Raw genomic sequence first — 25,126 nt, forward strand, 5'->3', positions numbered from 1 at the left:
GTGAGTGTGTTAGTGATCGTTTGTAATTAGTCATAAATTATCATCCTTGACTAAAACTGTGAAAAGGGATATGAGAAGTTTCAAAGCACTTTCTGAAACCAAATTTCTCAGTAAAGTTTAATCAATAACCATTCTCTACTTCATTGGCACATATGCCATAAAACATCATCAAATAGAAAAATCGTGTATGTGAAAAGAAAAGATAAAAATATGCATCTTATTATCATTATTGATTGGAAGAGTGACATTGGACTTGTATCCTTACAGGACCCCAAAGCTTCTGCAATCCTTTGAGTGTGGGCAAAATAATATCGTCAATGAGGGTATAAATAAAGCAAAGAGAAAGAAATAGGGACCATTTTGTTTTCTTCATTACAATGGGAAATTTCCAGTGAGATGAATGTGGTCCAAAGTACGACGTAAACCATACTTACTGACAGCTGCATTAGCTTGTCTAAACCCTCCTCCATATGCTGGGGAAGAATCGTTGGCAATTTGGTGCATGAAAAATTCACCCAGTTTATGCTCAACATTCGACTTTCCACCCTTTTTGGATGACGATGAGGAGGACGAGGAGGAGGAGGCTGCAGATGAAGACGGCATGTTTTTAAATCCTGGCATTACTTCGGTTTCAAGCCACAGGTAGGAAAGCACCTGACATATACCTTCCTCTACCTCAGGATTAAGATTTCGGTAGCCTGCACGGTGCATTTGAAAGAGAAAAACAATGAATCCTCAAAAGAGAAGAGGGAGGTTCATGTGGGTAGAGCTTCAGAAATACATATATGCTACCTTTGAGGCGTAACCAGCCATGCATCAACTCATGGGCAAGAATAGCACCTGTTAGTAATCTGCATCCAGCACCGAAGTCAGTTTCAAATAGAGATGATTTGGAAACTTGGGCATGCTTTAGATTTGGTTAATTTCCTAGCCAGTGAAAGAAAAAGAATAAACGAGCATTACCTTGGGAGACCATAGAGAACAAGAATGGCAGTAACTTCACATCTTCGAGTCAACTTTTGAGGACGGGTTTTCATTCCGATAAGCTGTTGCCCCCCAATTCTCGGCCTTTTGAGTATCTGATTAGTAAGAAATAGAGAAAGCAAGAGAAACAAACAACAAAGGTTTGGTAAGCTCTGCTCATGAATTATATGAATTTTAATGAAGAAAGGAAAGGGAATTAGAAAAATTGTCTAATATCTCACACTGGTGACGGTTTGCTCTTCAGAAAGGCATAAACCCCTTGTCTCAGGCATGTGATGGAGGCCCTGCAAAGAGCCAGTTTTAAATTAGAAGAATTACACAAACCATAAAAACTTAAAACTAATAGAGCAGGATATCAATATTACATTCTTCTCTCCCACAATAGCTTCATTGAGTGCTTGTCTTTCAACCAAAAGCATAGGAATTTGCTGATCTAATTTCATGTTCAATCCTTCGTAATAATCTCTGATGGCATGATACAGGGGCTGACAGTCACCAGTATCCATGATAGCAGATTCCATGCACTCGAAGCATAAACTCCGTCCGTCTCCCAATGAAATGTATCTTGCATCCCAAGACTTCAAGAAGGGAAAGAAGAAAAAGGCAGAACAATTTGATTTAGTGCTCATAATGTTTCATTTTCAAAAATATTTTGTGGAGGACACTACTTTTGTAAGACAACTTATGGCACTGGCTTAGATTAGTACCTCTAAGCGTTCGCAACTACAGCAACGAGCTGTGCTATCATGCTCATGTGATGGACAGTATTTTTGTGACCAAAATGGATGGCATCTATACTCAATCAAACCAGCTTGATTTGTTGGAATCTGAATATTTTTGGAATAGAAAATTGTTAATGTCAATATAGCTCACCCATCATTATGAGTAATACACAAAGCTTTAGTGTCAATTTTTTTTCTTTTAAATCTGTACAATCCTAGAAAAAATGGTAGAAAGGGCTCAATGATAAGATGCTCTATATAAAGCCAGTAATAGACATTTCTTACAAATTGATGACAAACTTCACACTTTGGATGTGCCAGCTCTTTAAAACAGGACTTGTGGTATGGATCCCTCCCTGACAAAGAGAACTTGGATCAAGAGAAAACACCGGTAAGAACTAGATGAAGGCAAAGAAAAGATAATACAGTGACATGAGTCCAATAAAGACATGCTACCTCATTCTCAACAATCGGACGACCACAAGAACGACAACAGAAGCACTGAGGATGAAAAAAACTCCCCATGCATCCCAGATAGTTGCCATAACTTATATCGCTTTTACAACCAGCGCAGATTCTGCAAATTTAAACTTGAAGTTGATATGACAATATTGGAGAATAAGGGTGCTACCAACTTAGACTTAGGTGGGTCACAAACTCATTTAAATTATGTAATCAGTTGCAGCAAGTGTCAAGCTTCATTAACACTGATGTTTGACAAGCACACACAGGGGAATTGAATTATTGACCCTAAGCTACAAAAATTTACAAGTACAACTGAAAGATGTTACCTATTTCCATAGTACTGTGGAGGAGGGGGATATGGAGGATATATAGGTGGCTTCGGACTATCCTGAAGTGACCCAGCAAGCTCTTCATCTTTCCCTGCCTGCCATCTATATCCTGGCAATAAAGAATAAAAATTGTGACATTGTGAACACACACACAGAGTAGTATTGAGAGTTCAGATCTCGAACAATAGAAACTTACTACCACTTGGTCTCTTCAAATCTTCAGCCAGAGACAGTGCAATTGCATGGTCTAATTCCCCTTTCTCCTTCGGGGTTCTAGGGCGGTCATCCTGATCACATCGAAAGAAACCAATTGAGAAATGCCTGGCCTTTTGGCTACCGAGTCAGAACAAACCCACTCAATCGCGACAACCAGTCACCACGGGAATGAGGAATGTATATGGCGGAAAGATTGTTTCATTGGCATATGCAAATGAAAATTATGGGTGCACATTATATATTTCTCTGTTTTACACCCAAAGCATAACAGGGCATCAAGTTTTGGTATGGAAGTAACAATTTTACAGGTCCTACTGACATAATGAGAAACTGTTGAGATGAATACTTTTGAGCATTTGGTTAACGTCTTGATGCTCAAGCTAATACTGATGTAATACTCAATAAAATTTTCTAAAGAAGATGCAGAGCAAATTCTACCAAACCCCAATTCTATGCAATCTCAAAAGAATATATACACTAGCAATCTAGCTTATGAAGGATTGCAAGTAAACACATGTCTAGCTTACAATACTGCCCATATAATTTGAATTCATATTAACTTTTATATCTGATTATTGCAACCAAATTTGAACATAAACAATCACAATTAAGGGAAAAAGGATTAAAAGAGAGGATGTTCAAACCACTGATCTAATGGGCACGCGCCAAACCATGTTTTCGTCCCCAATAAGCTGTGGATTGCGAGTACCGGGGGTACCTCTTCGACTGGACCCACTCCCGAAAAGTTTACTGAGCCATTTCATAAAGCGCGACTTCCTCTCTGCGTACGAAGAAACAAAGTCCCCTGCTTACCAAAAACATTTCAAGAACAATCTCCCAACTAATTACAATTCTGGTTTTTTGTAAATAAAAAAAACAGAGTTTGAAAAACCGATGATGAAGTTGAATTGTTTGAGAAAGTTGAGAGAGGAATATAATTAAAATTTTATACCATAAACACAAGGGTGAGAGAGCTGGGTGACACCTGAGGGAGCCATTGGAGATGGGAATTTAAGATTTTTATGTACAGACTTCGCCGGAATCAGCCAGAGCCTTGAAAAGGACGGACACCCAACAGAGAGAGAGAGAGAGAGAGAGAGAGAGAGAGAGAGAGGAATTAAGTGACGGACGGCTTGAAAGAAAAGGGGGAGAAGAACAATGCACTCGGCATCGTTAAAAAGTAAAAGGAGAGAAACAGAGAAAGAGAGAGAAAGAGAATCTCTGAGAGAGAAAGAAAGTGATTTTAGAATGTAGACAGAGAGACGCAGAGAAAGAGAGAGATTCTTCGCTTCGAAAGCAATGAATTCGAAAATTTCTGAAAATTGAAAAGATATAAATATAAATATATATATATATATATACACACACACTGATGCATATATAGGCGGGGCGGGAAAGAGAGGGAGGGAATCTGCTGAGGCGGAGAACATTAAAGTAAGGGTGGAGGACAGCCCAAAGAATTAAGCAGAAAAGGTGCGGCGTCTGTACGCATCGTCATCAATTGGAGTTGGACATAATGAATGAAAGAATGTTCTCTACTTCTCTCTCTCTTTCTTGCTTGCTTTTCTTTTCTCTTTCTTTCTGATTTTTTTGAATGTTTTCCCGGGTTTACAATTAAAAGTTAGTTAACTTGATTTAAAAGTGCTCAGAATATTCGCTTAATTTACACAAATACCATAGCTTTTTGCCATCGTCAAGTGTCAACTGCCTTCGGGGTCTGTTTGGATGTCTCCAAAGTGGCTTGGGTTATCCAGTCATCAGTCCCTAATCTCTTCCCAGAATACCCCCAGATTAAACACAGCCAAACAAACCTTTACAAATGGCTTCGGACCGGAAAGTCTTCCTTGGTGGTCCACTAAAAATAACAGGTTTTTATTCTCTCTTTTTTTTCTTCCTTTTAGGTTGTCAATGTAACAATTCTCTCGCTTCCTCTGGAATAAGATACTTATTTAATTTCTTTCATTCATTTTTCACATGGCAACAATATACTATCTACGCCAAAAAAAAATCCTTTCTTTTTATACATATATAAGAACTCATACTCATTCACTTTATTAGTCAGTACTGAGTGACAATATGTCGAGAAATATAGTGTAAGATTCTATATTCTCAACTTATCCCTTCACATGTAGTTAGATGAAAATATATATGTAAATGAATTATATTAAATATCGTGAAATATATGTAATAATTCAGGTTGACACGTGAATTATTTGTTTTGATATGTTACGTAGTCAACCCACTTTGCAGCAAAATATGTTTAGGTATGTATTGCCCCACTTTCTAAATAGGTAAAGAAGCCACTTATCAGACCAAAAAGAAAAACACCACTCAAGTACAAAAGTTTATGGTACAGTTTTCATGAAATTAAATGGTAATCTTGATGCCAAAAGATGCCTTTGGTAGTTTAATCAAAATTCTTATTGCGCTACCTATGGTAACTAAAACATTGCGCTATTTCAAGAGCTACAGGATTTACAAGAATGAATGAATAAGGTTCTTTGATTGGCCTATACAATTTCTTTCTAAAATGAAAAATTCAATAGATTCTTTTACATAGAGAGTTTCTATTTATACCTCTTTTGATAAGGCAACAGAGTGGTTGATGTTTTTATGTACATTACAAGAAATGTGAGCAAATGTCATTTTTATTGGTTGCACATAAAGGAGTGACAATTGGGCAATAGAGACTAAAGTGTCTCAATTTTAACAAAAATTGATGACAATTATGCAATAGGGACTAAAATTTCTAAATATCACTCATTTCTATGCAACCAATGAAGGGTCTTTGTTCACATTTCTTGTACGGTAATCGCCTTCAACAAGCAAATGAGGCAAGGTTGGTTTTTGTATAGGCAACTGTCCAATATTCCCACAATTAAAGTAAATTATATTATATATCAACGACTAATTTCAGGATAAAGGGAACCTTTGTAAGCCACCAATGGTTTTTTACTTATTTATTGATTTGGCTAAGAGTGGGTTTGGACCTTTTCCTTGTAAAGAAAAAGCTTTTATCTGTCCTGTTTATGAACAAGCCTAGCTAGCTGCCCAACCCACTTTCATGTACAGATTATTGTATGCACAACCCTTCTATGTGCATGTTATTGCATGAGTTCCTGTGCAGTCCCACAAAATCATGTAGGTTCTATTGTTATGTGATGAACATCCATAATTCTGTGATTTAGCTACCATTTATGAAATCAGTGATGGATATACACTATGACAGGCTTGTGGGGTCAATTGCCCCCAATAAAACATTTGTTCCTGGTTATTTTGATTTTTTTCATTTTATCCTCAATTGATAGGGTAAAAACTGTTTGATGAAATGTCTCAAAAAAGCCGGCTTCTTCATCACGTTCCCACAAAGATACATTCATGGCTCCGCCATTGTATGAAATAATAGTATCTACTGTTTATCCCCAATAAGTCGAAAGTTACCATAAGTAAGCAAGCAGCAAGCTACAAATTAACAGCTGAACCATTCACTCTCAAGATTAGATCTGCATAGGGGTATATAATCTATAGGTCTGACTTGACCTATATCTACAGCTGTCTTGGCAGCCTAGCTAGGAACTTTGTTTCCTAGAAGCTTAGAAAATTTCTATGGCAGTCTTATGCATTTCAATTTATTCTCAGTTTGAGATCTTCCAATTATTTTAACATTTCTTTTGTCTGTGTTTAGAGAAGTTGTGAATAAGAAGCAGTTGATGTAGATGCCAAGATTCTAGTAAAGGGCAATAGGACTATACCTCTGACTCAAGCCACATGAAATGGAAAACCTTGCAGATGCTTTTCTTTAAATAAGATAATTTAGGCTATGGTATCCTGAAAAGAGGAAGCAATTTCAGAAACATGATGAAGTAATCACTCCATTTTGGGTTGAATATATAATTATACTTTTTTTTTTACTTAATTGTTTTCAATTTTGAAGTTAATTGGTTTTTTTTTTTTAAGTAGAAAAGATCAACACTAAGCCAGACATATTCTTTTTTGGCCAAGGATAAGCCAGACATATTCAAACAAATATGAAGTATATATATATATGACATGCATGAGAAGCATTTGTTGACAACAAGTTAATAACAACAAATCACATTATGCTTTCATGTTACATTACCAAACGTCATAACCTTCATAAGCATGCACCTACGACCATAATCCATATACAAAATAACCTATAAATAAATCCTAAAAATTATACTTCTTTAAAGTTTAACTCAAACCTGTCAAGCTCAACAAAAAATTTGAACCGGTACGCACTAGTTGAATAGATGGACTAAATTGCAACTCAAGTTATGGGTTTAAAACCAATTCTCTATTAATTCCCCTCCCCAAATGTATTTAAAAAAAAAAAAAAAGCTGCTTTTTCCAAGTTGAACTTGTGGGCTTAACATGTGTTATTTGAGCTTAATTTGACCAATTTAGACAACTTGAGCTTAATCGGAAGAGGGGGCTATTCAGACCACCCAAAATCACTGAGTTGGCCACCCCCTCAAATTTTTGCCCCATTTTGCCCATTTTGCCCCTGCATAAAAAAAAAACTCAGTTTTTCAATTTTGGCCGGCTACCCCTCCCTGCCGCCGGCGCAACCCTACCCCCTCCCCACCGCTGGCGCGACCCCACCCTTCCCCTTCGCCGGTCGACCCCACCCCTCCTTATTGCCAGCGCGACCCACCCACCCCGATCTCCCTTCTCTCTCTCTGCCTTCTTCCCTTTCTCTCTCCTCTCTCTACCTCCCTCCCTCACCGAACCACCAAGGGTGGCCGGCACAACCCCACCCCTCTCAGCCGCTGGCGCGACCCCACCCCTCCCCATCGCTGGCACGACCCAATCTCCCTTCTCTCTCTCCCTCTTCCCTCTCTCTGTCGTCTTCCTTCTTTCTCCCCTCTCTCTGCCTCCCTCCTTCACTGGACCACCATGGGTGGCTGGCGCAACCCCATAGACCCCCATAAATTGAGCACAACCCGAATTTATGAACAAGTTTTACAAATTGGACCTTTTTTGTTTTGGGCCATGATTACAAATTGGACCTTTCTTTTTCGGCCATTGGATTACAAATTGGACCTTAATTAAGTTTATTTGAACACGATTAGAACCCAAACTAAGTATATCGGGTTGAGCTTCGTGTTGGTCACCCAACCCACCCAATACTTTAACTAATTGGATGGGCTTTATGGATTAAGCCCATTGTCCTTCCAGTCCAACCGATATTACTCAGCACGACGTCGTGTACCCTAAAACCCATTCTTTCAGATATTATAGGCTCCTCCGTCACATAGGAGTTGCAGCCGTCTCATCTTCAATGTTTTGACGCTTTCCTCTTCCCCATCAAAGAAACAATTTTTAATCCCAATTTTCATTCTATTTCCCACTCTTTTTTCGCGAGAAAATAGTTTTATACAATAGACCCAAAGCAAAAATAGACCCACCAAACCAAAACCCAAAGCAAGTACAAGAAAGTGAGCCCTCCAAACATAACAACAGCTCAGAAAAAAAGAAAAAAAGAAAAGCCCCACAAAGCCATTCCGTCAGACCTTTCTTTCCCCATTCAGATTTCTAGGGTTTCTCCGTTGCCGAGGAGAAATCTGAGCCGTTCAACGGAGGATCTGAAAACCCAATTGGATGGCCTCGCAAGGGCAGGGAGGGATGGACCCTGCCGTGCTCGATGACATAATCAGACGCCTCACGGAGGTCCGATTAGCGAGGCCGGGAAAGCAGGTTCAGCTCTCTGAGTCTGAGATCAAACAGCTCTGTGCTGCTTCCAGAGAAATCTTTCTTCAGCAGCCCAACTTGCTCGAGCTTGAAGCCCCAATCAAAATTTGCGGTGCGTATTTTACTTACCCACATACTTTGATATAGTTATCAAGTATTTTTTCCTAAATTTTTGAGTTGTACCAAATTGAATTGGTTTTTTTTCCCTTCTCATGGCTTTTGTACTGTTTTGATGGGGTTTATGTGATTTTTTCTCTGATGGGTTCTCTTTGTTTACATTTCTGATATGAAATTGGTTATGGGAAAGATGTACCAGAGCACCGGTGAACCCTTTTCAGTTGATATCATGGTTTATTGAGCACAATATGCATTTTTTTTTTGTTTCAAAGTTTTGACTTTGTATGATGGAGAAAATTGGCGAACAAGTAGCTTAGCGAAGCAACAATTTGTGGAAAGCTGCATTATTAAGTATATATTTTTGGTGAATATACTTCCTTTTTTTTGTTGTAGATGTTCTGATAAATAGATTCTCCTTTCCCCCTTTTTAATGTTATGATTGTGCCTCGTATTTTATGTATTTTTTAATTGACTGTGGGCTAGTTGATATTGTTATGTGTTCTTAAGTTGGCGTAAATGTCCAATGTCGTGTTGGTTTGCTACTGTTTCTTGCAAACAATGTGACATCGTATACCATGGTCTGTATAATTGGTAAAGCATGTGGGCATAGTAGTAAAAAGCTGAAATTAAAAATGTCAAACCACCATCTCTTTGTTTCCTCCTTATACCCGGTTGTCCAATTCAATTGAATTCGTTGATGTGCATGTTTGTATGTCATTTTCCTTGAAAGTAATGATGCTTTCTACTTGCATTTGGGGAAACTAAGGTTGTTTTGGTTAATTGAATGTCATTGAGAATCCAATATTTGAAAAAGCATGGGGAAACTTGGAAGGGGGATGGGGGAGTACATTTGATTTTCCCCTTTTCATTTGGTGGGAAAAGGGGTTAGGAGGAGCCGATGAAGTATGAGAGAGTTGATGATCATTTGAGCCTATGGATATATGGGTTTCTCATGGAACCATGGTAAAACATTGACACAGGTGATTAGGTGCATGCAATTTGAACCAGAAATCCTTGTCATGTCTTGTTTGACAACATCACAAGGATTGGAGAAATAAAATTAGTGCATCAGGTTTTGACTCTGTTTATTTTTGAGTGAGTAGATCAGTCCAAGGCTTTGAGAATTGTTGATATTTGAAAAAAAGGTTTTACAGGTATATATCTTTATATAAAGTGGCTTGTTTGCTCTCTGCAGCTCATATTGCAGTGGTTGTTGCAACTTTTCTATTAACTGCATTGTTGTATTTATCTCACTATCCTGGAATTTATGCTTCTGACCCGAGTTATCCTTTTTATTTTCAGGTGACATCCATGGGCAATACAGTGACCTATTAAGGCTCTTTGAATATGGGGGTTTTCCTCCTAGTGCAAATTATCTGTTTTTAGGTGACTATGTGGATCGTGGGAAACAGAGTTTAGAAACAATATGCCTCTTGCTTGCCTATAAAATTAAATATCCAGAGAACTTCTTTCTTCTTAGAGGAAATCATGAATGTGCTTCAATTAATCGTATATATGGATTTTATGATGAGTGTAAGCGGCGATTTAATGTGAGACTTTGGAAATCCTTCACCGACAGTTTTAACTGCCTTCCAGTGGCAGCTCTTATAGATGACAAAATATTATGCATGCATGGTGGCCTTTCCCCCGATTTGACAAACTTGGATCAGATCAGAAACTTACCTCGTCCAACTGCTATTCCTGATACCGGCTTGCTTTGTGATTTGCTCTGGTCAGATCCTGGTAGAGATGTTAAAGGATGGGGAATGAATGACAGAGGAGTCTCATATACATTTGGCCCTGATAAGGTGGGAGAATTCTTAACGAAGCATGATTTGGACCTTGTTTGTCGCGCCCATCAGGTTATTGACTTTCCTTTTCCCTCTTTTAATCTACTCACTCATGCTACTCACTGTGGACACTGAAACAAATGTTTTGGTCTAGGTTGTGGAGGATGGTTATGAATTCTTTGCCGACAGGCAACTTGTTACAATCTTTTCAGCCCCCAACTACTGTGGTGAGTTTGACAATGCTGGTGCAATGATGAGTGTAGATGAGAACTTAATGTGCTCTTTCCAGATTCTTAAGCCTGCAGAGAAAAAATCCAAGTTCATGATGTGAACAAAAATGTGATGATTGTAATACCACTGCTTCGGTCTTGAATCAGGTCAGCTGATTATTGTTGCTGTTTGTTCCCTTTGGTATTGATCATGTTGTGTGTTTTTCATGTTCATGCATGCTGGTTCACTATCTATGTGTGTGTGTGTCATGCTGTTTATGTTGTTACTTCTGTTAATTGTTTGTATGTGCGTAGGTGGTGCGTGTGTGTGCAAATGTGAATGATTACTTATTACTTATTGTGCACAAGGCTTCCCTAGCTGGTTATGTGTGTTTATGTATCATGCTGTCTATGCTATTCCTTTAGTGGCATGTGTAGTGTGGGCATATTTGAATGCTATTACTTTTCTTCTGCTATTCATTTTATCCTTTGAAGAAAAAGGTTATGGGGGTTGTTGGAGAACTCTGTTAGTTTATTTATTTTAAGGTTGTAAATTGAAGGTTCATTGATTTCCTTTATTGTCTTCACCAGTTATATTCTTTCTTTTTCCTGGTTGTCTCGAAAGCATTCTGGATCACTTTAGTTGAAAACTACAAACTGTACCTCAGCAGTTTTTTGTCACTTTATTGAAAGTTACTTTTTTGGTAGTGTTCTGGATAAAGGTCCTTTCCACCCTTTTCAGATGCTGGATAACTCTGTTAGTTTATTATTTTAAGTTTCACTGATTTCCTAAGTTGTCTTCAACAGTTAATTTCTTTCTTTTTCTTGGTTGTCTTGAAAGCATTTTGGATTACGTTAGTTGAAAACTGAAAATTTTAAGATACCTGTGCATTTAAGTTAGAAATTAAATATATTTAATAAGGATAGTCTTGATGGTACATGTGTAAGGTACATCGTTGATCACTTAGCGTGAAACTATAACATAATCTTACAGCTAGTTTTTTTCAATATCCAACTTGAAGCCATTAGCTCCCTGTTTCTCTTGAATAAATGGAACTCTTGATCTCATTTTCTAATGTCTCCAAGACAAATTTTTGTGTGGATCAATGTATGGCTTTTCATCAATAAATTTCGGGCTTTGTTGTATTGCTATCTGCATGCTTTCTGGCTCATAAAATTGTATAAGCAGAGGTATGTTATTAGTAGGTTGGTTTTCATGGTTCATAAGGCGTCTAAGATGCTCTTATTGCTTCAAGCAAACTTAAGTATGACAAAGGATACTTGGTTTGTAATTTATTGATGCTGGTCAAAGGATCAATGATAACTCATAAACATGTATTTATGCCCTCCTCTTGGTGAAGGCCAATCGGCCCAAACTCATACCCAAATTCTTTTTGAACTATTTTTGAACAGTGAGCTCTTAAAAAGATCCTCTAGGTCTGGGGGGTAACCGTTCTGTCCTGTGATAACACATATTCTTTGTACATTTGACTTGTCTTGTGTTGATGAATTGCAATGCTAGTCTCCTTGTGCTACTTGCAACTCGAATATCGGTTAACTTTCTGTCATTTCCTCATATTCATCTATTTTTTCTCATGCAGGTGTTTTATTTTTCCATTTTTCTTGGGAAAATTAGCTGAAACCAAGGTTGCCAACTTCAGTACTTTCCTCTATCTCAAGGAGATCCTGAGTACTGTGCTTTAAGCTGGGGAGGAGCTATGGAAGTTGGTCTCGTTGGGACAAACACTCTGTGGAGTGGCATGAGGCAGAAGACTTTTCATGTTTCCTCGTTCACCTTTCTCTGTAATGCTTAATCTGCAACATTTGTGTACATATATTTGGTCTGGCGACTCATTGTTGTGCTTTCCATTGAGGCCAACAGAAAAGGCCTGATTTCACTCCCCCTAAAAGAAGCCTTCAGTTTCTCTGAATATTAGTTACATGACTCATTGATTGAACTGTTTGTATCGGTGCTTGATACTTATTTTGATGTTAAGAGATGATCAACTATTATTGGTGGCTGTGTGTTGCATCTTTCTATTGCATCTTTGTTGACACCTCAGTAGTGGGTGTATATGGCCAAATGTGCCCAACAATGTGACAAACGAAATATCCCCTTCAAAAGAGGAACTTGAATCAGCAGCAATAAAAGAAGTGTCACATTGTTTTTGACTACTTTAGACTGGATTAGTTCTTGAAATTGTGAAGCCAATAATATTGGATTAGATAAGAAATGCATAAAAAACCAACTACTTTCGTGGTTTTGTGTGAGATTTTTACTCCTCAATAAAATTATATTTCTGGTTTTGGAACTTAATAGTTGGAAAGGTATGAGTCTGTCCAATTTCATTAGTCGGAACTCGGAAGCCCCTTGGTTCTGCTAAATTGTTTTTTTATTTTAATTTCAGAAAGACAAACTGTTCTCTTATTATCTTATATGCCAAACATTGGTCCAAACTCCAAACAAACTCATTCAAATATAAATTAATAAATAAATAAAACAGAACGCAGAACACAGAATAAAGCTGTGGGCTCTTTGACCCAAAAAAAAGTTGTGGGCCCATGGGCCGTGGTCCATACATTCGCCCACTTATTTCCTCTCTCTATCTCATTTAAATTTTCGCCCTCTTTTTTAGTTTTTTTGATTCAATCTGCTGTAGGTTCTCCATTCCAAACCCAAACTTTTTCATTTTAAATAATTATATATAAATAAATAAAGTTAAAAAGCACCTCTTACAATTTGTGATTTCTTCGACCTCACTCTCAAAAATTTTCCGGGAATCCTGTTCACTGAATTTTCCTTGAAATTGGATTTGGAGTTAGGTGGCTTCCCATTTTTTTTGGCCAATTAGGTAGCTTCCCATTAAAAGCAAAAAAAGAAGGAAAAACCAAATCGGAAAAGTAGTGAAGTGAAGAAAGAGGGAAGCCAAAATGAAATTAGCGGATCCGTCGGTGACGTTACTGGCAGCAAGCGGAGGTGACACAGTGAAGCTCTTCGATGTGTCCATACAGTCCAGCGATCCCTGCGTCTTGAGCTACATTCCCTCTCCTGGTTGCCATGTCAATTCTGTCAAGTGGAACCACACCAGTCAGTCACTTCTCTCTCTCTCTCTCTCTCTCTCTCTCTCTCTCTATATATATATATATGTATGTATCGTAGAATTGGAAGGTGGTTATGGATTGTTATCCTTCTCCTTGTTTATAATAAGCATTGAAAAGAATTAAGATTTTTCAAAATGAGAAAATTTAAGGTAAAAAGAATCATCAAATGTATTTTCTTAGCTACCAAACAGAGGACTTTGTTGTTACTCGATGTGGGTTGTGATTGTGCAGATTTGGTCGTGGTCAGTGCTGGAGATGATAAGAAGATATCGTTGTGGCATAAGAATGGGCAGAGCATGGGCACCATTCCAGTGTCTGGGACCGACAGTGAGGTAATTTAATTATATAATTGAAGTAGATGTGGTGTGCCATTACTGTACAAAATGATTGAGAAAATGGGTTAGCTTAGTAGTTGATCTTTTTTTCTGGTTGAACCATTTATACAACAGGAGTCTATATTGGCTCTCAGCTTCAGTAACAAGGTTTCTAGATACATATGTTCTGGTGGAAGCGGTCAGGTTGTAAGAATATGGGATTTGCAGAAGAAGCGATGTATCAAATCGTTGCATGGTCACTCCAGTACGATTACAGGTGCAGTGTACAATTGCAAAGATGAGCACTTGGCTTCCATCAGTCTCAGTGGGGATCTCATACTTCACAACCTTGCATCCGGTGCAAAGACTGCTGAACTTAAGGACCCTAATGAACAGGTTGTTTTCTCGATGCATTTTGCCGCTGGTTTTTTTCCCTGGTCTTCGTGGTTTTGAGTCTCTGGTTTCCAAGCTAATTGTTTGTTTGCTGTTTTTTAAGACCAGGTACTAAGAGTGCTTGACTATTCCAGGATTAGTCGACACCTTTTGGTGACTGCAGGTGATGATGGGTCTGTACATTTGTGGGACACAACTGGTCGTAGCCCAAAGGTTTGCAGTGTGTTAATGAATCTCTCTACATGTTTAACACCAAAAAGAAAAAATAACATAAGTGTTGTGCTGGGTGGTCCTGGTCTTTAGTGTTTGCATTCCCATAAATTCTAGTTGCAGTTCATATTATGGAAAGCAGGCATATCTGAATTAGAGAGAATTTTCATTTCTTTATAGTATCCAATTGTTCCTTTACTCCTAAGGGAGCATTAAATTTGTTATACCTTTATTAACTTTATTGTTGATCATTTTCGCCTTATTAAATCTAGGCACAGTAATAAAGTTGAAAAATCCTATATTACTTTCCCCCTAATTCTTGTTTCTCTGAGTTTTTTCATTTTGTGTTTAGTTATATAACTGGTTTTTCTTCTCATTTTTATTTTCCAAACTTTTTTTATGCAGCTTTCTTGGTTGAAGCAGCATTCTGCACCAACTGCTGGTATCAGTTTCTCGCCAACTAATGACAAGGTCTCATAAATAAATTCAACTTTGCTTACTTTAGTCCATTATGTTTGTAAGACAAGAAGGCTATTTTATCATGTACTATGGAATAGTGAAGCTTTCATAGGGCCAAAGTATCAGGAAATATATTAATTTAGCATTCTGCTATTCAAATATTTTTCCTCTTGACAGACAATTGCTAGTGTTGGGCTTGATAAAAAGTTGTATACTTACGACTCAGGGTCTAGAAGACCTTCATCTTGCATTTCCTGCGAGGCACCTTTCTCTTCATTAGCATTTAGAGATGATGGCTGGGTACTGGCAGCTGGAACAAGTAGTGGTCGTGTGGTGTTCTATGATGTTCGTGGTAAACCAGAGCCTTTCACTGCTCTTCGTGCTTATAGTAGTTCAGAGGTAGATCTCTCTCTCTTTCTACCTCCTTATTATGGTCCTCCCCATCATTATGTGATGCATATTGCTTTACACACATGTACACATACATATACTTGTTTACTTGCATTAAGCTGAGGTGGACCTTGCCTAATTACTGCACTGTTCCTTGAGCATCAACTTAATGAACTAAAGCATTTTATCTCTGAAACATATGAATTTTGGAGACAATTGTGTTGTATCTAATATTTAAAAGTTTGACAGTTTTTTTTTTTGCCTTTCTAAATTCCAAATCATTTAAACATTATGCGTGTTGTTAGTTTGTCATCACTAAGGATCAAGGTGCAGGCTCGGTCCCCAACCCCCCCTGGCGAGGGGTGCAGATTGAGTACTGCTTACTTGTTCCTCCTTTTCAGCATTATGTTTAGGGGTATACAAGGTCATATATATTGTCTTTATGGCCTGGTTTGAACTTTCAACCAACCCTGGGTACTAGGTGGATTTATCACCAGGTTTAGCATTTAAAAACAGTCTACGTGAATGACATGGATTTTTTAGCCAAAGATTCGAATTTTTACTGCTGTCAAAATTCTTCTTTACTTTGTTTGTACTAATCATATACAGTATTGATCAGGCTGTTACAAGTCTATGCTGGCAAAGGTCAAAACCTGTCATTGTAAATGAAAGCAATTGTACTATGGAGACTGCTCTTTTAGGAGATGCTGTTGAAGATTCAGTCCTTATGCCTGACCCACTTCCTTCTGTGACTTCATCAAATCTTTCTCTATCTATGGCAGTATCTAGTTCTCGGAATCCAGGCCGTTCAGGTTTATCAGCCGAAGCATCTTCAGGTACAGCAACTGGCATTGGATTAACATCAAGCACTCTTCATTTATCTACTGCAGAGGATACACCACATCGAGCCCATTTGTGGCCAGGTGGAACATTGTCAAGATTGAATGCTCCTCGATCTATTTATAACTTCAAGGATGATATGGATGTGTTCTCCCCTGTTGTGGATGTTCATCCAATCACACCTACACTTGACAAGCTGTGGGATGATCATGACAGATCAAAGAAGGATCATTTGCTTGTTGATAAGAAGCCTTCGTCACTTTTGTTTCCTTCGTCCAGTAGGAGGTTCTCTTTTGTAGAGGATGGGGCCAATGATCATCCAATATTTGATTGGAAGCCCAACTCAACTTCTAAGCAGGTCTCGATTCCCCATTACTTTAGTTTTCTTCTATGAATGCATAATGTGAAATATTCATCTTTTGAATTTTAAATAGCAACCTTGCATGTGAACCTAGATTTTATGTTCCTTTGTGCTGATTTTGTAATATTAATCTATTTTAGTCTTCTTCGCATTTTATTTTTGGATGAAGAATTTAAGTACTTCATAGTATGATATTAGACCACTATATCCTTCTGATAAACCAAACAAAATTATAGATTGATACTCAACCATCTAGGCTAGAGTTTAGTTACTTCTACGCAGTGTTAAGCTAAATTTAGAGATTTGACTATTATGTGTAGGATGTATGTTCTGAATGATGATTTGCTTTATTACTCGGTACAGGATGACACCAAATCTTCGTTTGCACTGTTAGATTCAACTCCTGCTCCAACTTCCAAGACTGAAGACACATCCATCACACCTCCAGAAGCTTGGGGTGGTGAGAGATTATCTGATAAGTATACCCTTGCGCGTCAGCCACTCACTATGCCATCTCGCTTTGGGATGATGGCTCAAACATCAGGATCAATTTTATCTGGATTACCAGATATGTCCTTAACAAGTCAGACAAGTGTTAGCTCCTCTGCAAATTTAAGCATGAGTTGTGCAAATTTGCGCACCAAAGATATGTCTTCCAATCAGGAGACTTCGTTAGGATTTCCAGAACACTTTTCCTCTAGTGCCATGCCTATGTCCCCTGTTAACAGAGGCATCATGGGACAGGCTAACCTTGATTCACCAACATCTTTGAGCCTGCCTCGGAGATTCTCTACTTATGCAGAGAGGATAAGCACTATGTCTTCCTTCAACGACCGAACACCCCTCGCAGTGGGTTCGCCAAAAACAAAGAAAACAGGAGCTGAAATCAGAGAAGAAGCATTGAATAACTTGTTGTCAAAGTCAGATACATTAACTACCACAGAGTCGGGGATTCTTCCAACCATGAATGTATGTATAACAGATTTATTAGATAAGTCTTTGTCTGATTTTGCATTTAAATAGGCCATTTAAAAAAAATAATAAAAAGAGAAATAGAGCATGAAACCCCCAGGGGTCAGTCCAGTGGTAAGGACGAGTTGGGGAAGTCTGCCTAGTTTGCAAGGTCCTCAGTTTGATCCCCCCTGGGTGCAAAAACTCCTGTTGGGGCCACCATCACCCAATTCCGCTATCGACAATCGATGGAGTTGGGGGTTTGTCCTGGCCGTCCGGATTGATGGGTCTACACATGCCCTCGGGATTAGTCAGGTCAAAGATTTGGATACCAGAGTCATCAAAAAAAAAGAAATAGAGCATGAAAGATTGTTTTAATGCTTTTGCATCTTACATGCTTTCACTCTTTGTTCTGCCATTCTAGATTATAATAGTTCACTCAATCACAATACTTGTGACAGGGAGGAACCTCACAAGCCCAAATGCCCCCTCAGCAAGATGCACAACAGGGAAATTCTTTTACATTTCAGATTTTTCAGCGTACCGTAGAAGAAACTCTTGATTCCTTTCAGAATTCCATACAAGAAGATATGAGGAACCTTCATATAGAAATTTTAAGACAATTTCATATGCAAGAGGTATGCATCCGCCATTGCTCTTGTTGTTCCCTTTTCATTTTCATTTAGTTCCCTTTTCATTTTCATTTAGTTCCTCGTTCATTTTCTGGAACCGTTATACAGAGGGAAATGTCAAATGTGATGAGTACAATTCTGGAAAACCAAGCTGAGCTGATGAAAGAAATTAAGGCTCTCCGGAAAGAAAACCAGCAGCTCCGGCAATTGCTTTGAGCACTGTTGAAGATTTCCTTTTTCTTTTCTTTTTTTTTTTTTTTTGTCTGGGTGAAGATTGTATTATTGTTATGAATGTGCCCTTCATCAGTGGGCTTATGTTCTTTAGGTAGACTAGAATTGCTTTTCTCAGCAGGTGGGGTGGAGATAAAAAGGAAAAAATAGAAAAATGCCAGTGTTACAGGAAGTAGAGTTTGTGAACATGTACAGATATGTTTGTTTTCAGCTAATTAATGAAGGCTTTGATTTCGGAACAATTACAAGGATTATGATGTTCAACCTTGGTTATTAAATGGAGGCTATTATGTGGTTTTATTTGTTTATTTTTACCTCTTTGGACAAGGCAGTGTGTCTAGGTAGCCACCCCGAAGATCTAGAATGCCTAAGCTCCTCAGATTGCTGATGGGTTGTGGCAGTAGGCAATCTCAGGGATGATAGCTAGGTTGAAGAGCAATTCTGTGTGACCCAACCACCAATTGATGATGAATGGAGAGCCAGCCGCTGTTATGCTTCCCAGAGGCCCTCCTTGATGTGAAAAGGGACCCAATTTACATCTTTTTCAAGAAATATTTCAAATTTTGCATCAATGTACCAGTTTTATTACTTTCAAAGCATGTATCTGATAGAGTTCCGACTTCTGTGCACTCAATATCATTTTTCTCCTTTTTTTGTTCTCTTCCCTTTGTCCCGAGCAGTCTAGAATCCTTGAGCCCTTGACCTTAGAAGTTATACAAATTCACTTTCTGATGCAAATTATGATCAAGAAGCTGATTTTTGGTCAAGATGGCATCTTGTTGAGAGCTAGACTTAGAACTTAGAAGCTTGGGTTAGGAACGACTTGCATTCTTTGGGTTGAAGCGTGCGTCTGGGAATTTTGTTGCAACCATGAGGTTAATGGAATTTTTTTTGTTAAAATGATTTGTTTTTTCAAGAACAAAATTAATATTACAAATCAGTTCAGAAAATAACTAAACTTACAAACATTATTGTCTTTCTTCTAACAAATTTCTGTATAGAAAGAGTTGGAAAGTCAATAACCTCTTTAGAAAGGTTGTGATTATAGCAATATACGGTGTGGACTATTCCACACCCTTCAACAAAATGGTCCCATATACACGCTCAGAAATGCCAACTTGAATTCTGCAGCAGTTTCAGGACATACAGCATGCAGTAGAAGCACGTCGGCACTGAGAAGGACATGCATGCTGGCACTCAACAGAAATTAGAATGGTCCAAGGGTTTTCTCAGGCCTTCATGAATGCCAGAACATACTGCAGTTAGAAGGACATGCAAATGGGGGGCTTCAACTTTGGTACTATGCGTCACTTCTTGACTAATCTCAACACATCACCAACAAGATGTAAAGAACCGGTTACAAGGACCTGATAAAAAAACCAGAAGAGATTTGAACATTGGGAAGAAGCAAGAGTAAGATATATATTTCAAGGTCACCAAAAATCTTATATGACCATTGAAACACAATGCAGTGACCTCATGGATTCCTAATGCTAGCAAGGTCAATTGGCTATAGAACAAAGATGTAAGCATGCTACAGTTATGGTGGACTTTTTTATTCATCTAAATTGTGATTGCTAAAAGGTTTTTACAAGTTTTCCATTACCTCACAGCATGCCCTGCAACTTAATCTAAGTTGGTTCTATGAAAATGAAAAGTAATAAAGTAAATTAATCTCCCAAAAAAAAAATATAAAGAATCAGCATTACCTGAAAACGAACAGTTTGATTTTGTCGGACACTGTCCCTGAGCCATTTTATAGCTGATGGGAGAGACGAAAAAACTGCACTATTTTCACAACTTTTGACAGCCATTTCCAAATCGTCTGTTAAATCTTCACAAACAGTGTCTGCACTTTTGTCATCACCTCCTATTAAAGTCAAAAAGATAAATACAGAGTCTTCAATGCAATCCTGAATTATGATACATATATATTTTGCTTGAAGACAAACAAGGAATTTCAATGATGATAAATTCGTTTCATTGCTAAAGTTAGTAAGTTCACCAAACATGTGAGGTATATGTTTAAAGTAGTTTACTACAAAATTGGAAACAAAAAAAAAAAGGTGTTAGAACAGAACTCAACTGATATTTTATATCATTTTTTACATACCTTTCTTGCCCAACATTAGATTTTCCCATACTCTTTGAAGAGCGAACTGCCACGACAAATCAACTTGAGAATCAGTTGGAGGTAAGGAATGCGAACCAACCTTGTAATATACTGATGTGTTCGGTACAAATAGAGCTTTCTTGAAGTAGACACCTAAAATATCAACCAAATTCTCATAAACTCCTTTGAAAACAAAATTTATTCTGTATTTAGAGAAATGCTTTTTATAAATCCGATCAATATTTAAAGTTCTGAAACCAATCAAAAGTTTGAAAATATTCATTCACTCTAAGATCACCAACAATAAACTCATCAGAGATCTAAATTCCAGGCACTTTACCATGTCCAAATAATAATGATTCTTAGTCAACAAATCATTTCGGATCTAAAAGTTTACTGCTTGGTAATATTGCTATATGAAAATTCAGGAGATTACATCAAGTAATGATTCTTGATACTTACCATGACTAGCACATGTTTTCATCAGGTTTGGAAGAAGCAATTGAGGATCCCTCACTGACATACAATTAAACAGCAGTATCTGCAAGTATTTTTCAGCAACTTTTGCTCAGTAACAGCCAGAAGAAAATGAAGCATCTCAAAGCCTTGGTACATAATTTAAATACTACAAGAAAAAGCATATTTGAGTATTTTATAGAATAGTGATTTGATCCTCCCAGGGAAATGTTTGTGCCAACTCAGAATCCAAGAACATTAAATTTAAACTAAATGTAAATTGAGAATTTGGGTACATAATGAACGCTCCTATTCCAAGCAACCGTATGCAGCCAAGTTCTTTTTTGTGTATGGCACACTCATAAGATCATCATTGCACCCAGGTAAGTTCTTACAGTTACTTATGAGCGCAAAATTGCACTACAGTGTATACAAGTACCTAGCAAAACAGGATATGAATGCACATAGATTAAGTAAGGATCAAGAGTTTTCTGCTCTACCTGTGTTGCATTCTTACTGGCTTTTTCATCATGGTGCCTCTGTACCAAATCATGTGATGATCTAGAAGTATCTGGTGGCTGATTACGCAAGATCCATTCCTGGCAGTCCTCTTTAATGGAAAGAGAAAACCATCTCGCACATATTTCCATGCTTTCTGGGCTATGGGCACCATCCAAATAGAAGACAAGATCTCCAGAGCTTTCATTGTCATTATAGTGATCAGGAACTATTTGAGCCCGCCCTTGTAAACTTACTGGAGCAGTTAGTCCTTTTATGAACTGCTCCGGCAAAGAGTTCTATTCCATACAGATATGTATATAAACCAATCAACATAAAAATCAAGAGAAAAATGGAGAATGGATTGTTCATAGAACTTACAGTATGTTCTGGGTATTTGACTTCAAGATGACCAGTCCTCTGAAGCCATGTAGAGCACAGTGCAACAGCAAGGCCAGCATTAAGATATTGGTGCTCACCTTCAAGCCCAAGTTTTAAGCCATTCAGCAAATTGGCATCTAATGATAGTACCAGTTGAAGAGGTACCTGGAACCAGCATGAATATCTCAGCTCATTGAAGGATGTGTACTGTTTGTTTCCTATATGGCCCAATACAAAGTAACTGCTGCTTTAGTGGATTTAAAACAGCTAAATTTTACTTGGTACTGTGAGACTCCTTTAGTTTTTGAAATATTATTTCCCACTTGATAATTTAACAATAGATGGAAGGGAAATCCTTAGAATAAGGCCAAACACTTGTACAATGTAGACCAAATGGAAGGGCTCCTCTTAATTACATAAACACCTCAAGTTCCTGGCGATATGGTAACTACGAGCCAGCAACTTTCAAGTCCTAAACAAACCTACATTTAGAATCATAGGACTTTCCATGGTCCTAAAAAAGTCTGTTAAAAAGTATCCTAGGATTGAAAGCAATGCAAGTTGAGGCTTAAGGAGCAGAGGAAGCCAATGTAGATTTTAAAGAATGTCAGAAGGGTTTCTTAAGAGAAAAATAGTGCACAAAACGTATCTCAGAACTTTGATTTAATTATCAGTTCATTGGAAATCCAGCTAAGCATCAGATGACAACTTTTCCACTACAATTTTCTAAAAGAGACATCAAATTTCTTTTATTTGACTTATGGCTGAAACATCAAGCTTTGTAATACGGAACCAGGAACTGTATCATGCATTTTCAAGTTCTGTGAGAACAAAATCAATTAAGGAAAGATCTTGCAACCTACATTCAACTGAGAAGCCTTCTCTTCAAGTACACGCATTGCTTCATCAGGTTGAGGCACAGTCAAGGCAGGAACCCCAGGCTGAATTGAGAGAAAAAGAAAGACAATTATACAGTAATAGAAGTGACTGTAAGTTCTGTTAGACACATTGCCAGTCATCATATGCTTTTAGGAAATGTAGTCTTAAGGAAAAATAAAAAATAAACCTTGAAGATTCCAGCCTTCTCCCCAGCAATTGCACCCAGAGTATGTCCTAATTATATCATCCAGCAAAGAAAAGAAAGCAATCATGTGTATTAGACAGAGGTGCCTGAACCTTTAATGTATCAAATGATCACTGTAATTACGTAGGTTTGAGAAAGAGAAAACTAACCAAGAATCTCCATGTGGTCATACCCAAGGGAAGTTATACCACAGACAACAGGTGCCTGAACCTGAAATGCCATGGTATCTGTACTTAGTTATTTCCAGAGTAACTGGATTATGAATTTCAACCCAAACAACAATTACACATACCACATTTGTTGCATCAAACTTTCCACCTAACCCAACCTCCAAGATAGCAACATCTACCTGCATTGAAGATTAAATTAAAAGCAATATTTCTGATTCACATCATTGATATCAATAACATTTCTGGACAGTAAGGATTTTCAATGGAATCAACTAAAAAGATATGCATCAAACCTGTTCTGCTGCAAATATCTTGAAGGCAAGTAAGGCAAGGAAGCGAAAGTAGGTAGGCATTGGTATATCATCATTAGCATTATCCTGTATTTGAAATACACACATGTTTGAGATAACCACCATTGAACAACAAATGTTTAGGATAAAAGATAAGACAGCATTTTACATTGATCAATATATATATTAGCACGAAAAAGTACCAACTCAAAACATAAAATGGGCATAGAAAGATAACAGAATCAACTTGGATTACCTTTAACCTATCAAAGCACCACCAGAAATATGCTAAAAATTTCTCTTGACAGATGTCCACACTGTAGCATCGAACAGAACAGAAAAGAAAAAAACAATAGATATGAACATAGACAGTGCAAATCAATGAAAAATCCAATACATAAAGTTTCACTTGTTAACATGGAAATTTTGTAAAACAATTACTCCGCTTATACTTATATGAAACTCACCCATCCAAACGAAATCTTTCTCGAACATCAATGAGATGAGGAGATGTGAAAAGTCCAGTGTGGAAGCCACAATTTCGTAATATTGATTCTGTGAAGGTGCAGGTAGATCCCTTCCCAAAACCCAAAGAGAAGAAGAGCGTAATTGGTATCATAGCACACAGAAATAACTCAAATAAGTGACTAAGCTAGTGTAAGTTCAGAACCACATTACAAAGAGATGCTTTGTAAAAGATAAGGATTGTAATTTCAAACAAATTACAGCAAACAAGACTTGGTTTATTCAGTTTTTAATACAAACTAGTCCTCAATAAACGATGAAAATGAGTACCTTCCCCTTGGTACCAGCCACATGAATAATCTTCATCTGTGAAATTGGTTCCTCTAACTCCAGTATCTACAATATCCCATATGCGATTAATTCACATACATAAGCTCAAATACACACACTGCAACCAACCCAGTTAATCAAATACTGTATTAGCCAAAGTAAAGAAATTAGAACCTTGAGATAGTCGTATAGCACATCAAAGCGGTCTCCTTTGTTGCTCTTATCGGCACGACTGCGTTTTGTGATTAAGGAGGATAGAGCATCCAATGCCTCTTCATACGGAGTTGGTACTGAAGGTTTCGAAGAAGACCCATCTCCATCTTCAAAAGTTAGACATGCAAACACTCAGAAAGACATGAAAACATACATAAATAGAAGAAGATGGAGATGGTGGCTTGTGTTGTATGTACCTTCGGCCATAGCGAGACTTGGGCTTAGATCTGAATCCAATGGAGAGTCACGTAGGATCGATGGGTATTCAATTCATGGACTATACATAAGATTGTGGGATTGGGGTTGAAAGGTTGAAAGCTAAGGAACAAGGAGAGCAACCGAACAACCACTTACCAGTGCGTTGGACTCTTTCGAGTATCTTATTTCGCATGGTCTATTTAATATTTCTTTTTCTTTGTACGATATCGTATAATATTACAAGGGGATATATTATATGATTTTCCCTCTACATTTTATGGAAAGTAGTAATGTCGAATCTGATTGACATATGAGTTTTTAAGGGAATAATGTTGTTTTCACGCCTGCTATAATTTGTGTAAAAATCATGGTAAAAATCACGAGCAAAATTGAACTATAGAATGTAGCAAGTTTGAATGTTGGGGTTCATGCTAATGAGAGATCGTTGCTTTGAATGATCTCAATATTTCATTTTAGATCAGGTATTAAAGAATCCCC

The 25,126-nt window shown here is 37.7% G+C and overlaps 4 protein-coding genes across 5 annotated transcripts; 2 read left to right on the forward strand and 2 right to left on the reverse strand.

Annotated features, from left to right (window-relative positions):
* Positions 1-196: 196 nt before the first annotated feature.
* On the reverse strand, positions 197-3,818 carry DAR2 (DA1-related protein 2). Of its 2 annotated transcripts, none has more exons than XM_086235037.1 (12): positions 3,669-3,818; positions 3,361-3,497; positions 2,697-2,787; positions 2,498-2,609; positions 2,163-2,283; positions 1,992-2,075; positions 1,692-1,811; positions 1,350-1,562; positions 1,206-1,268; positions 964-1,079; positions 793-851; positions 197-698 (listed from the first exon to the last, which is right to left on the reverse strand). In XM_086235037.1, the coding sequence occupies exons 1-12, from the start codon at positions 3,712-3,714 to the stop codon at positions 373-375; spliced, it is 1,488 nt and encodes a 495-aa protein (XP_086091163.1). In that variant the 5' UTR covers positions 3,715-3,818; the 3' UTR covers positions 197-372. The 2 variants fall into 2 exon arrangements, with proteins under 2 accessions (XP_086091163.1, XP_086091162.1); XM_086235036.1 differs by having other exon boundaries at positions 3,361-3,521; positions 3,669-3,816.
* A 4,219-nt stretch (positions 3,819-8,037) lies between these two features.
* Positions 8,038-12,560, forward strand: TOPP4 (type one serine/threonine protein phosphatase 4). Its single transcript, XM_086234827.1, has 4 exons — positions 8,038-8,543; positions 9,851-10,410; positions 10,493-10,715; positions 12,149-12,560. Exons 1-3 carry the CDS (start codon positions 8,342-8,344, stop codon positions 10,667-10,669), a joined length of 939 nt encoding a protein of 312 aa, XP_086090953.1. The 5' UTR covers positions 8,038-8,341; the 3' UTR covers positions 10,670-10,715; positions 12,149-12,560.
* Positions 12,561-13,274: 714 nt separating this feature from the next.
* On the forward strand, positions 13,275-18,728 carry NEDD1 (Transducin/WD40 repeat-like superfamily protein). Its single transcript, XM_086234826.1, has 10 exons — positions 13,275-13,635; positions 13,881-13,981; positions 14,099-14,359; positions 14,465-14,569; positions 14,972-15,037; positions 15,203-15,424; positions 16,035-16,613; positions 16,980-17,585; positions 18,029-18,205; positions 18,308-18,728. The coding sequence occupies exons 1-10, from the start codon at positions 13,479-13,481 to the stop codon at positions 18,413-18,415; spliced, it is 2,382 nt and encodes a 793-aa protein (XP_086090952.1). The 5' UTR covers positions 13,275-13,478; the 3' UTR covers positions 18,416-18,728.
* A 630-nt stretch (positions 18,729-19,358) lies between these two features.
* Positions 19,359-24,798, reverse strand: DFB (DHFS-FPGS homolog B). The gene is made up of 16 exons (XM_086237400.1): positions 24,628-24,798; positions 24,392-24,537; positions 24,218-24,283; positions 23,890-23,999; positions 23,679-23,739; positions 23,426-23,509; positions 23,255-23,311; positions 23,112-23,172; positions 22,945-22,991; positions 22,742-22,819; positions 21,879-22,043; positions 21,500-21,796; positions 21,006-21,084; positions 20,544-20,696; positions 20,140-20,300; positions 19,359-19,797 (listed from the first exon to the last, which is right to left on the reverse strand). Exons 1-16 carry the CDS (start codon positions 24,635-24,637, stop codon positions 19,738-19,740), a joined length of 1,635 nt encoding a protein of 544 aa, XP_086093526.1. The 5' UTR covers positions 24,638-24,798; the 3' UTR covers positions 19,359-19,737.
* Positions 24,799-25,126: the final 328 nt, after the last annotated feature.

Source organism: Dryas octopetala, chromosome 3 (assembly GCF_963921425.1).
Source record: "Dryas octopetala chromosome 3, drDryOcto1.1, whole genome shotgun sequence".
NCBI lineage: Eukaryota > Viridiplantae > Streptophyta > Magnoliopsida > Rosales > Rosaceae > Dryas > Dryas octopetala.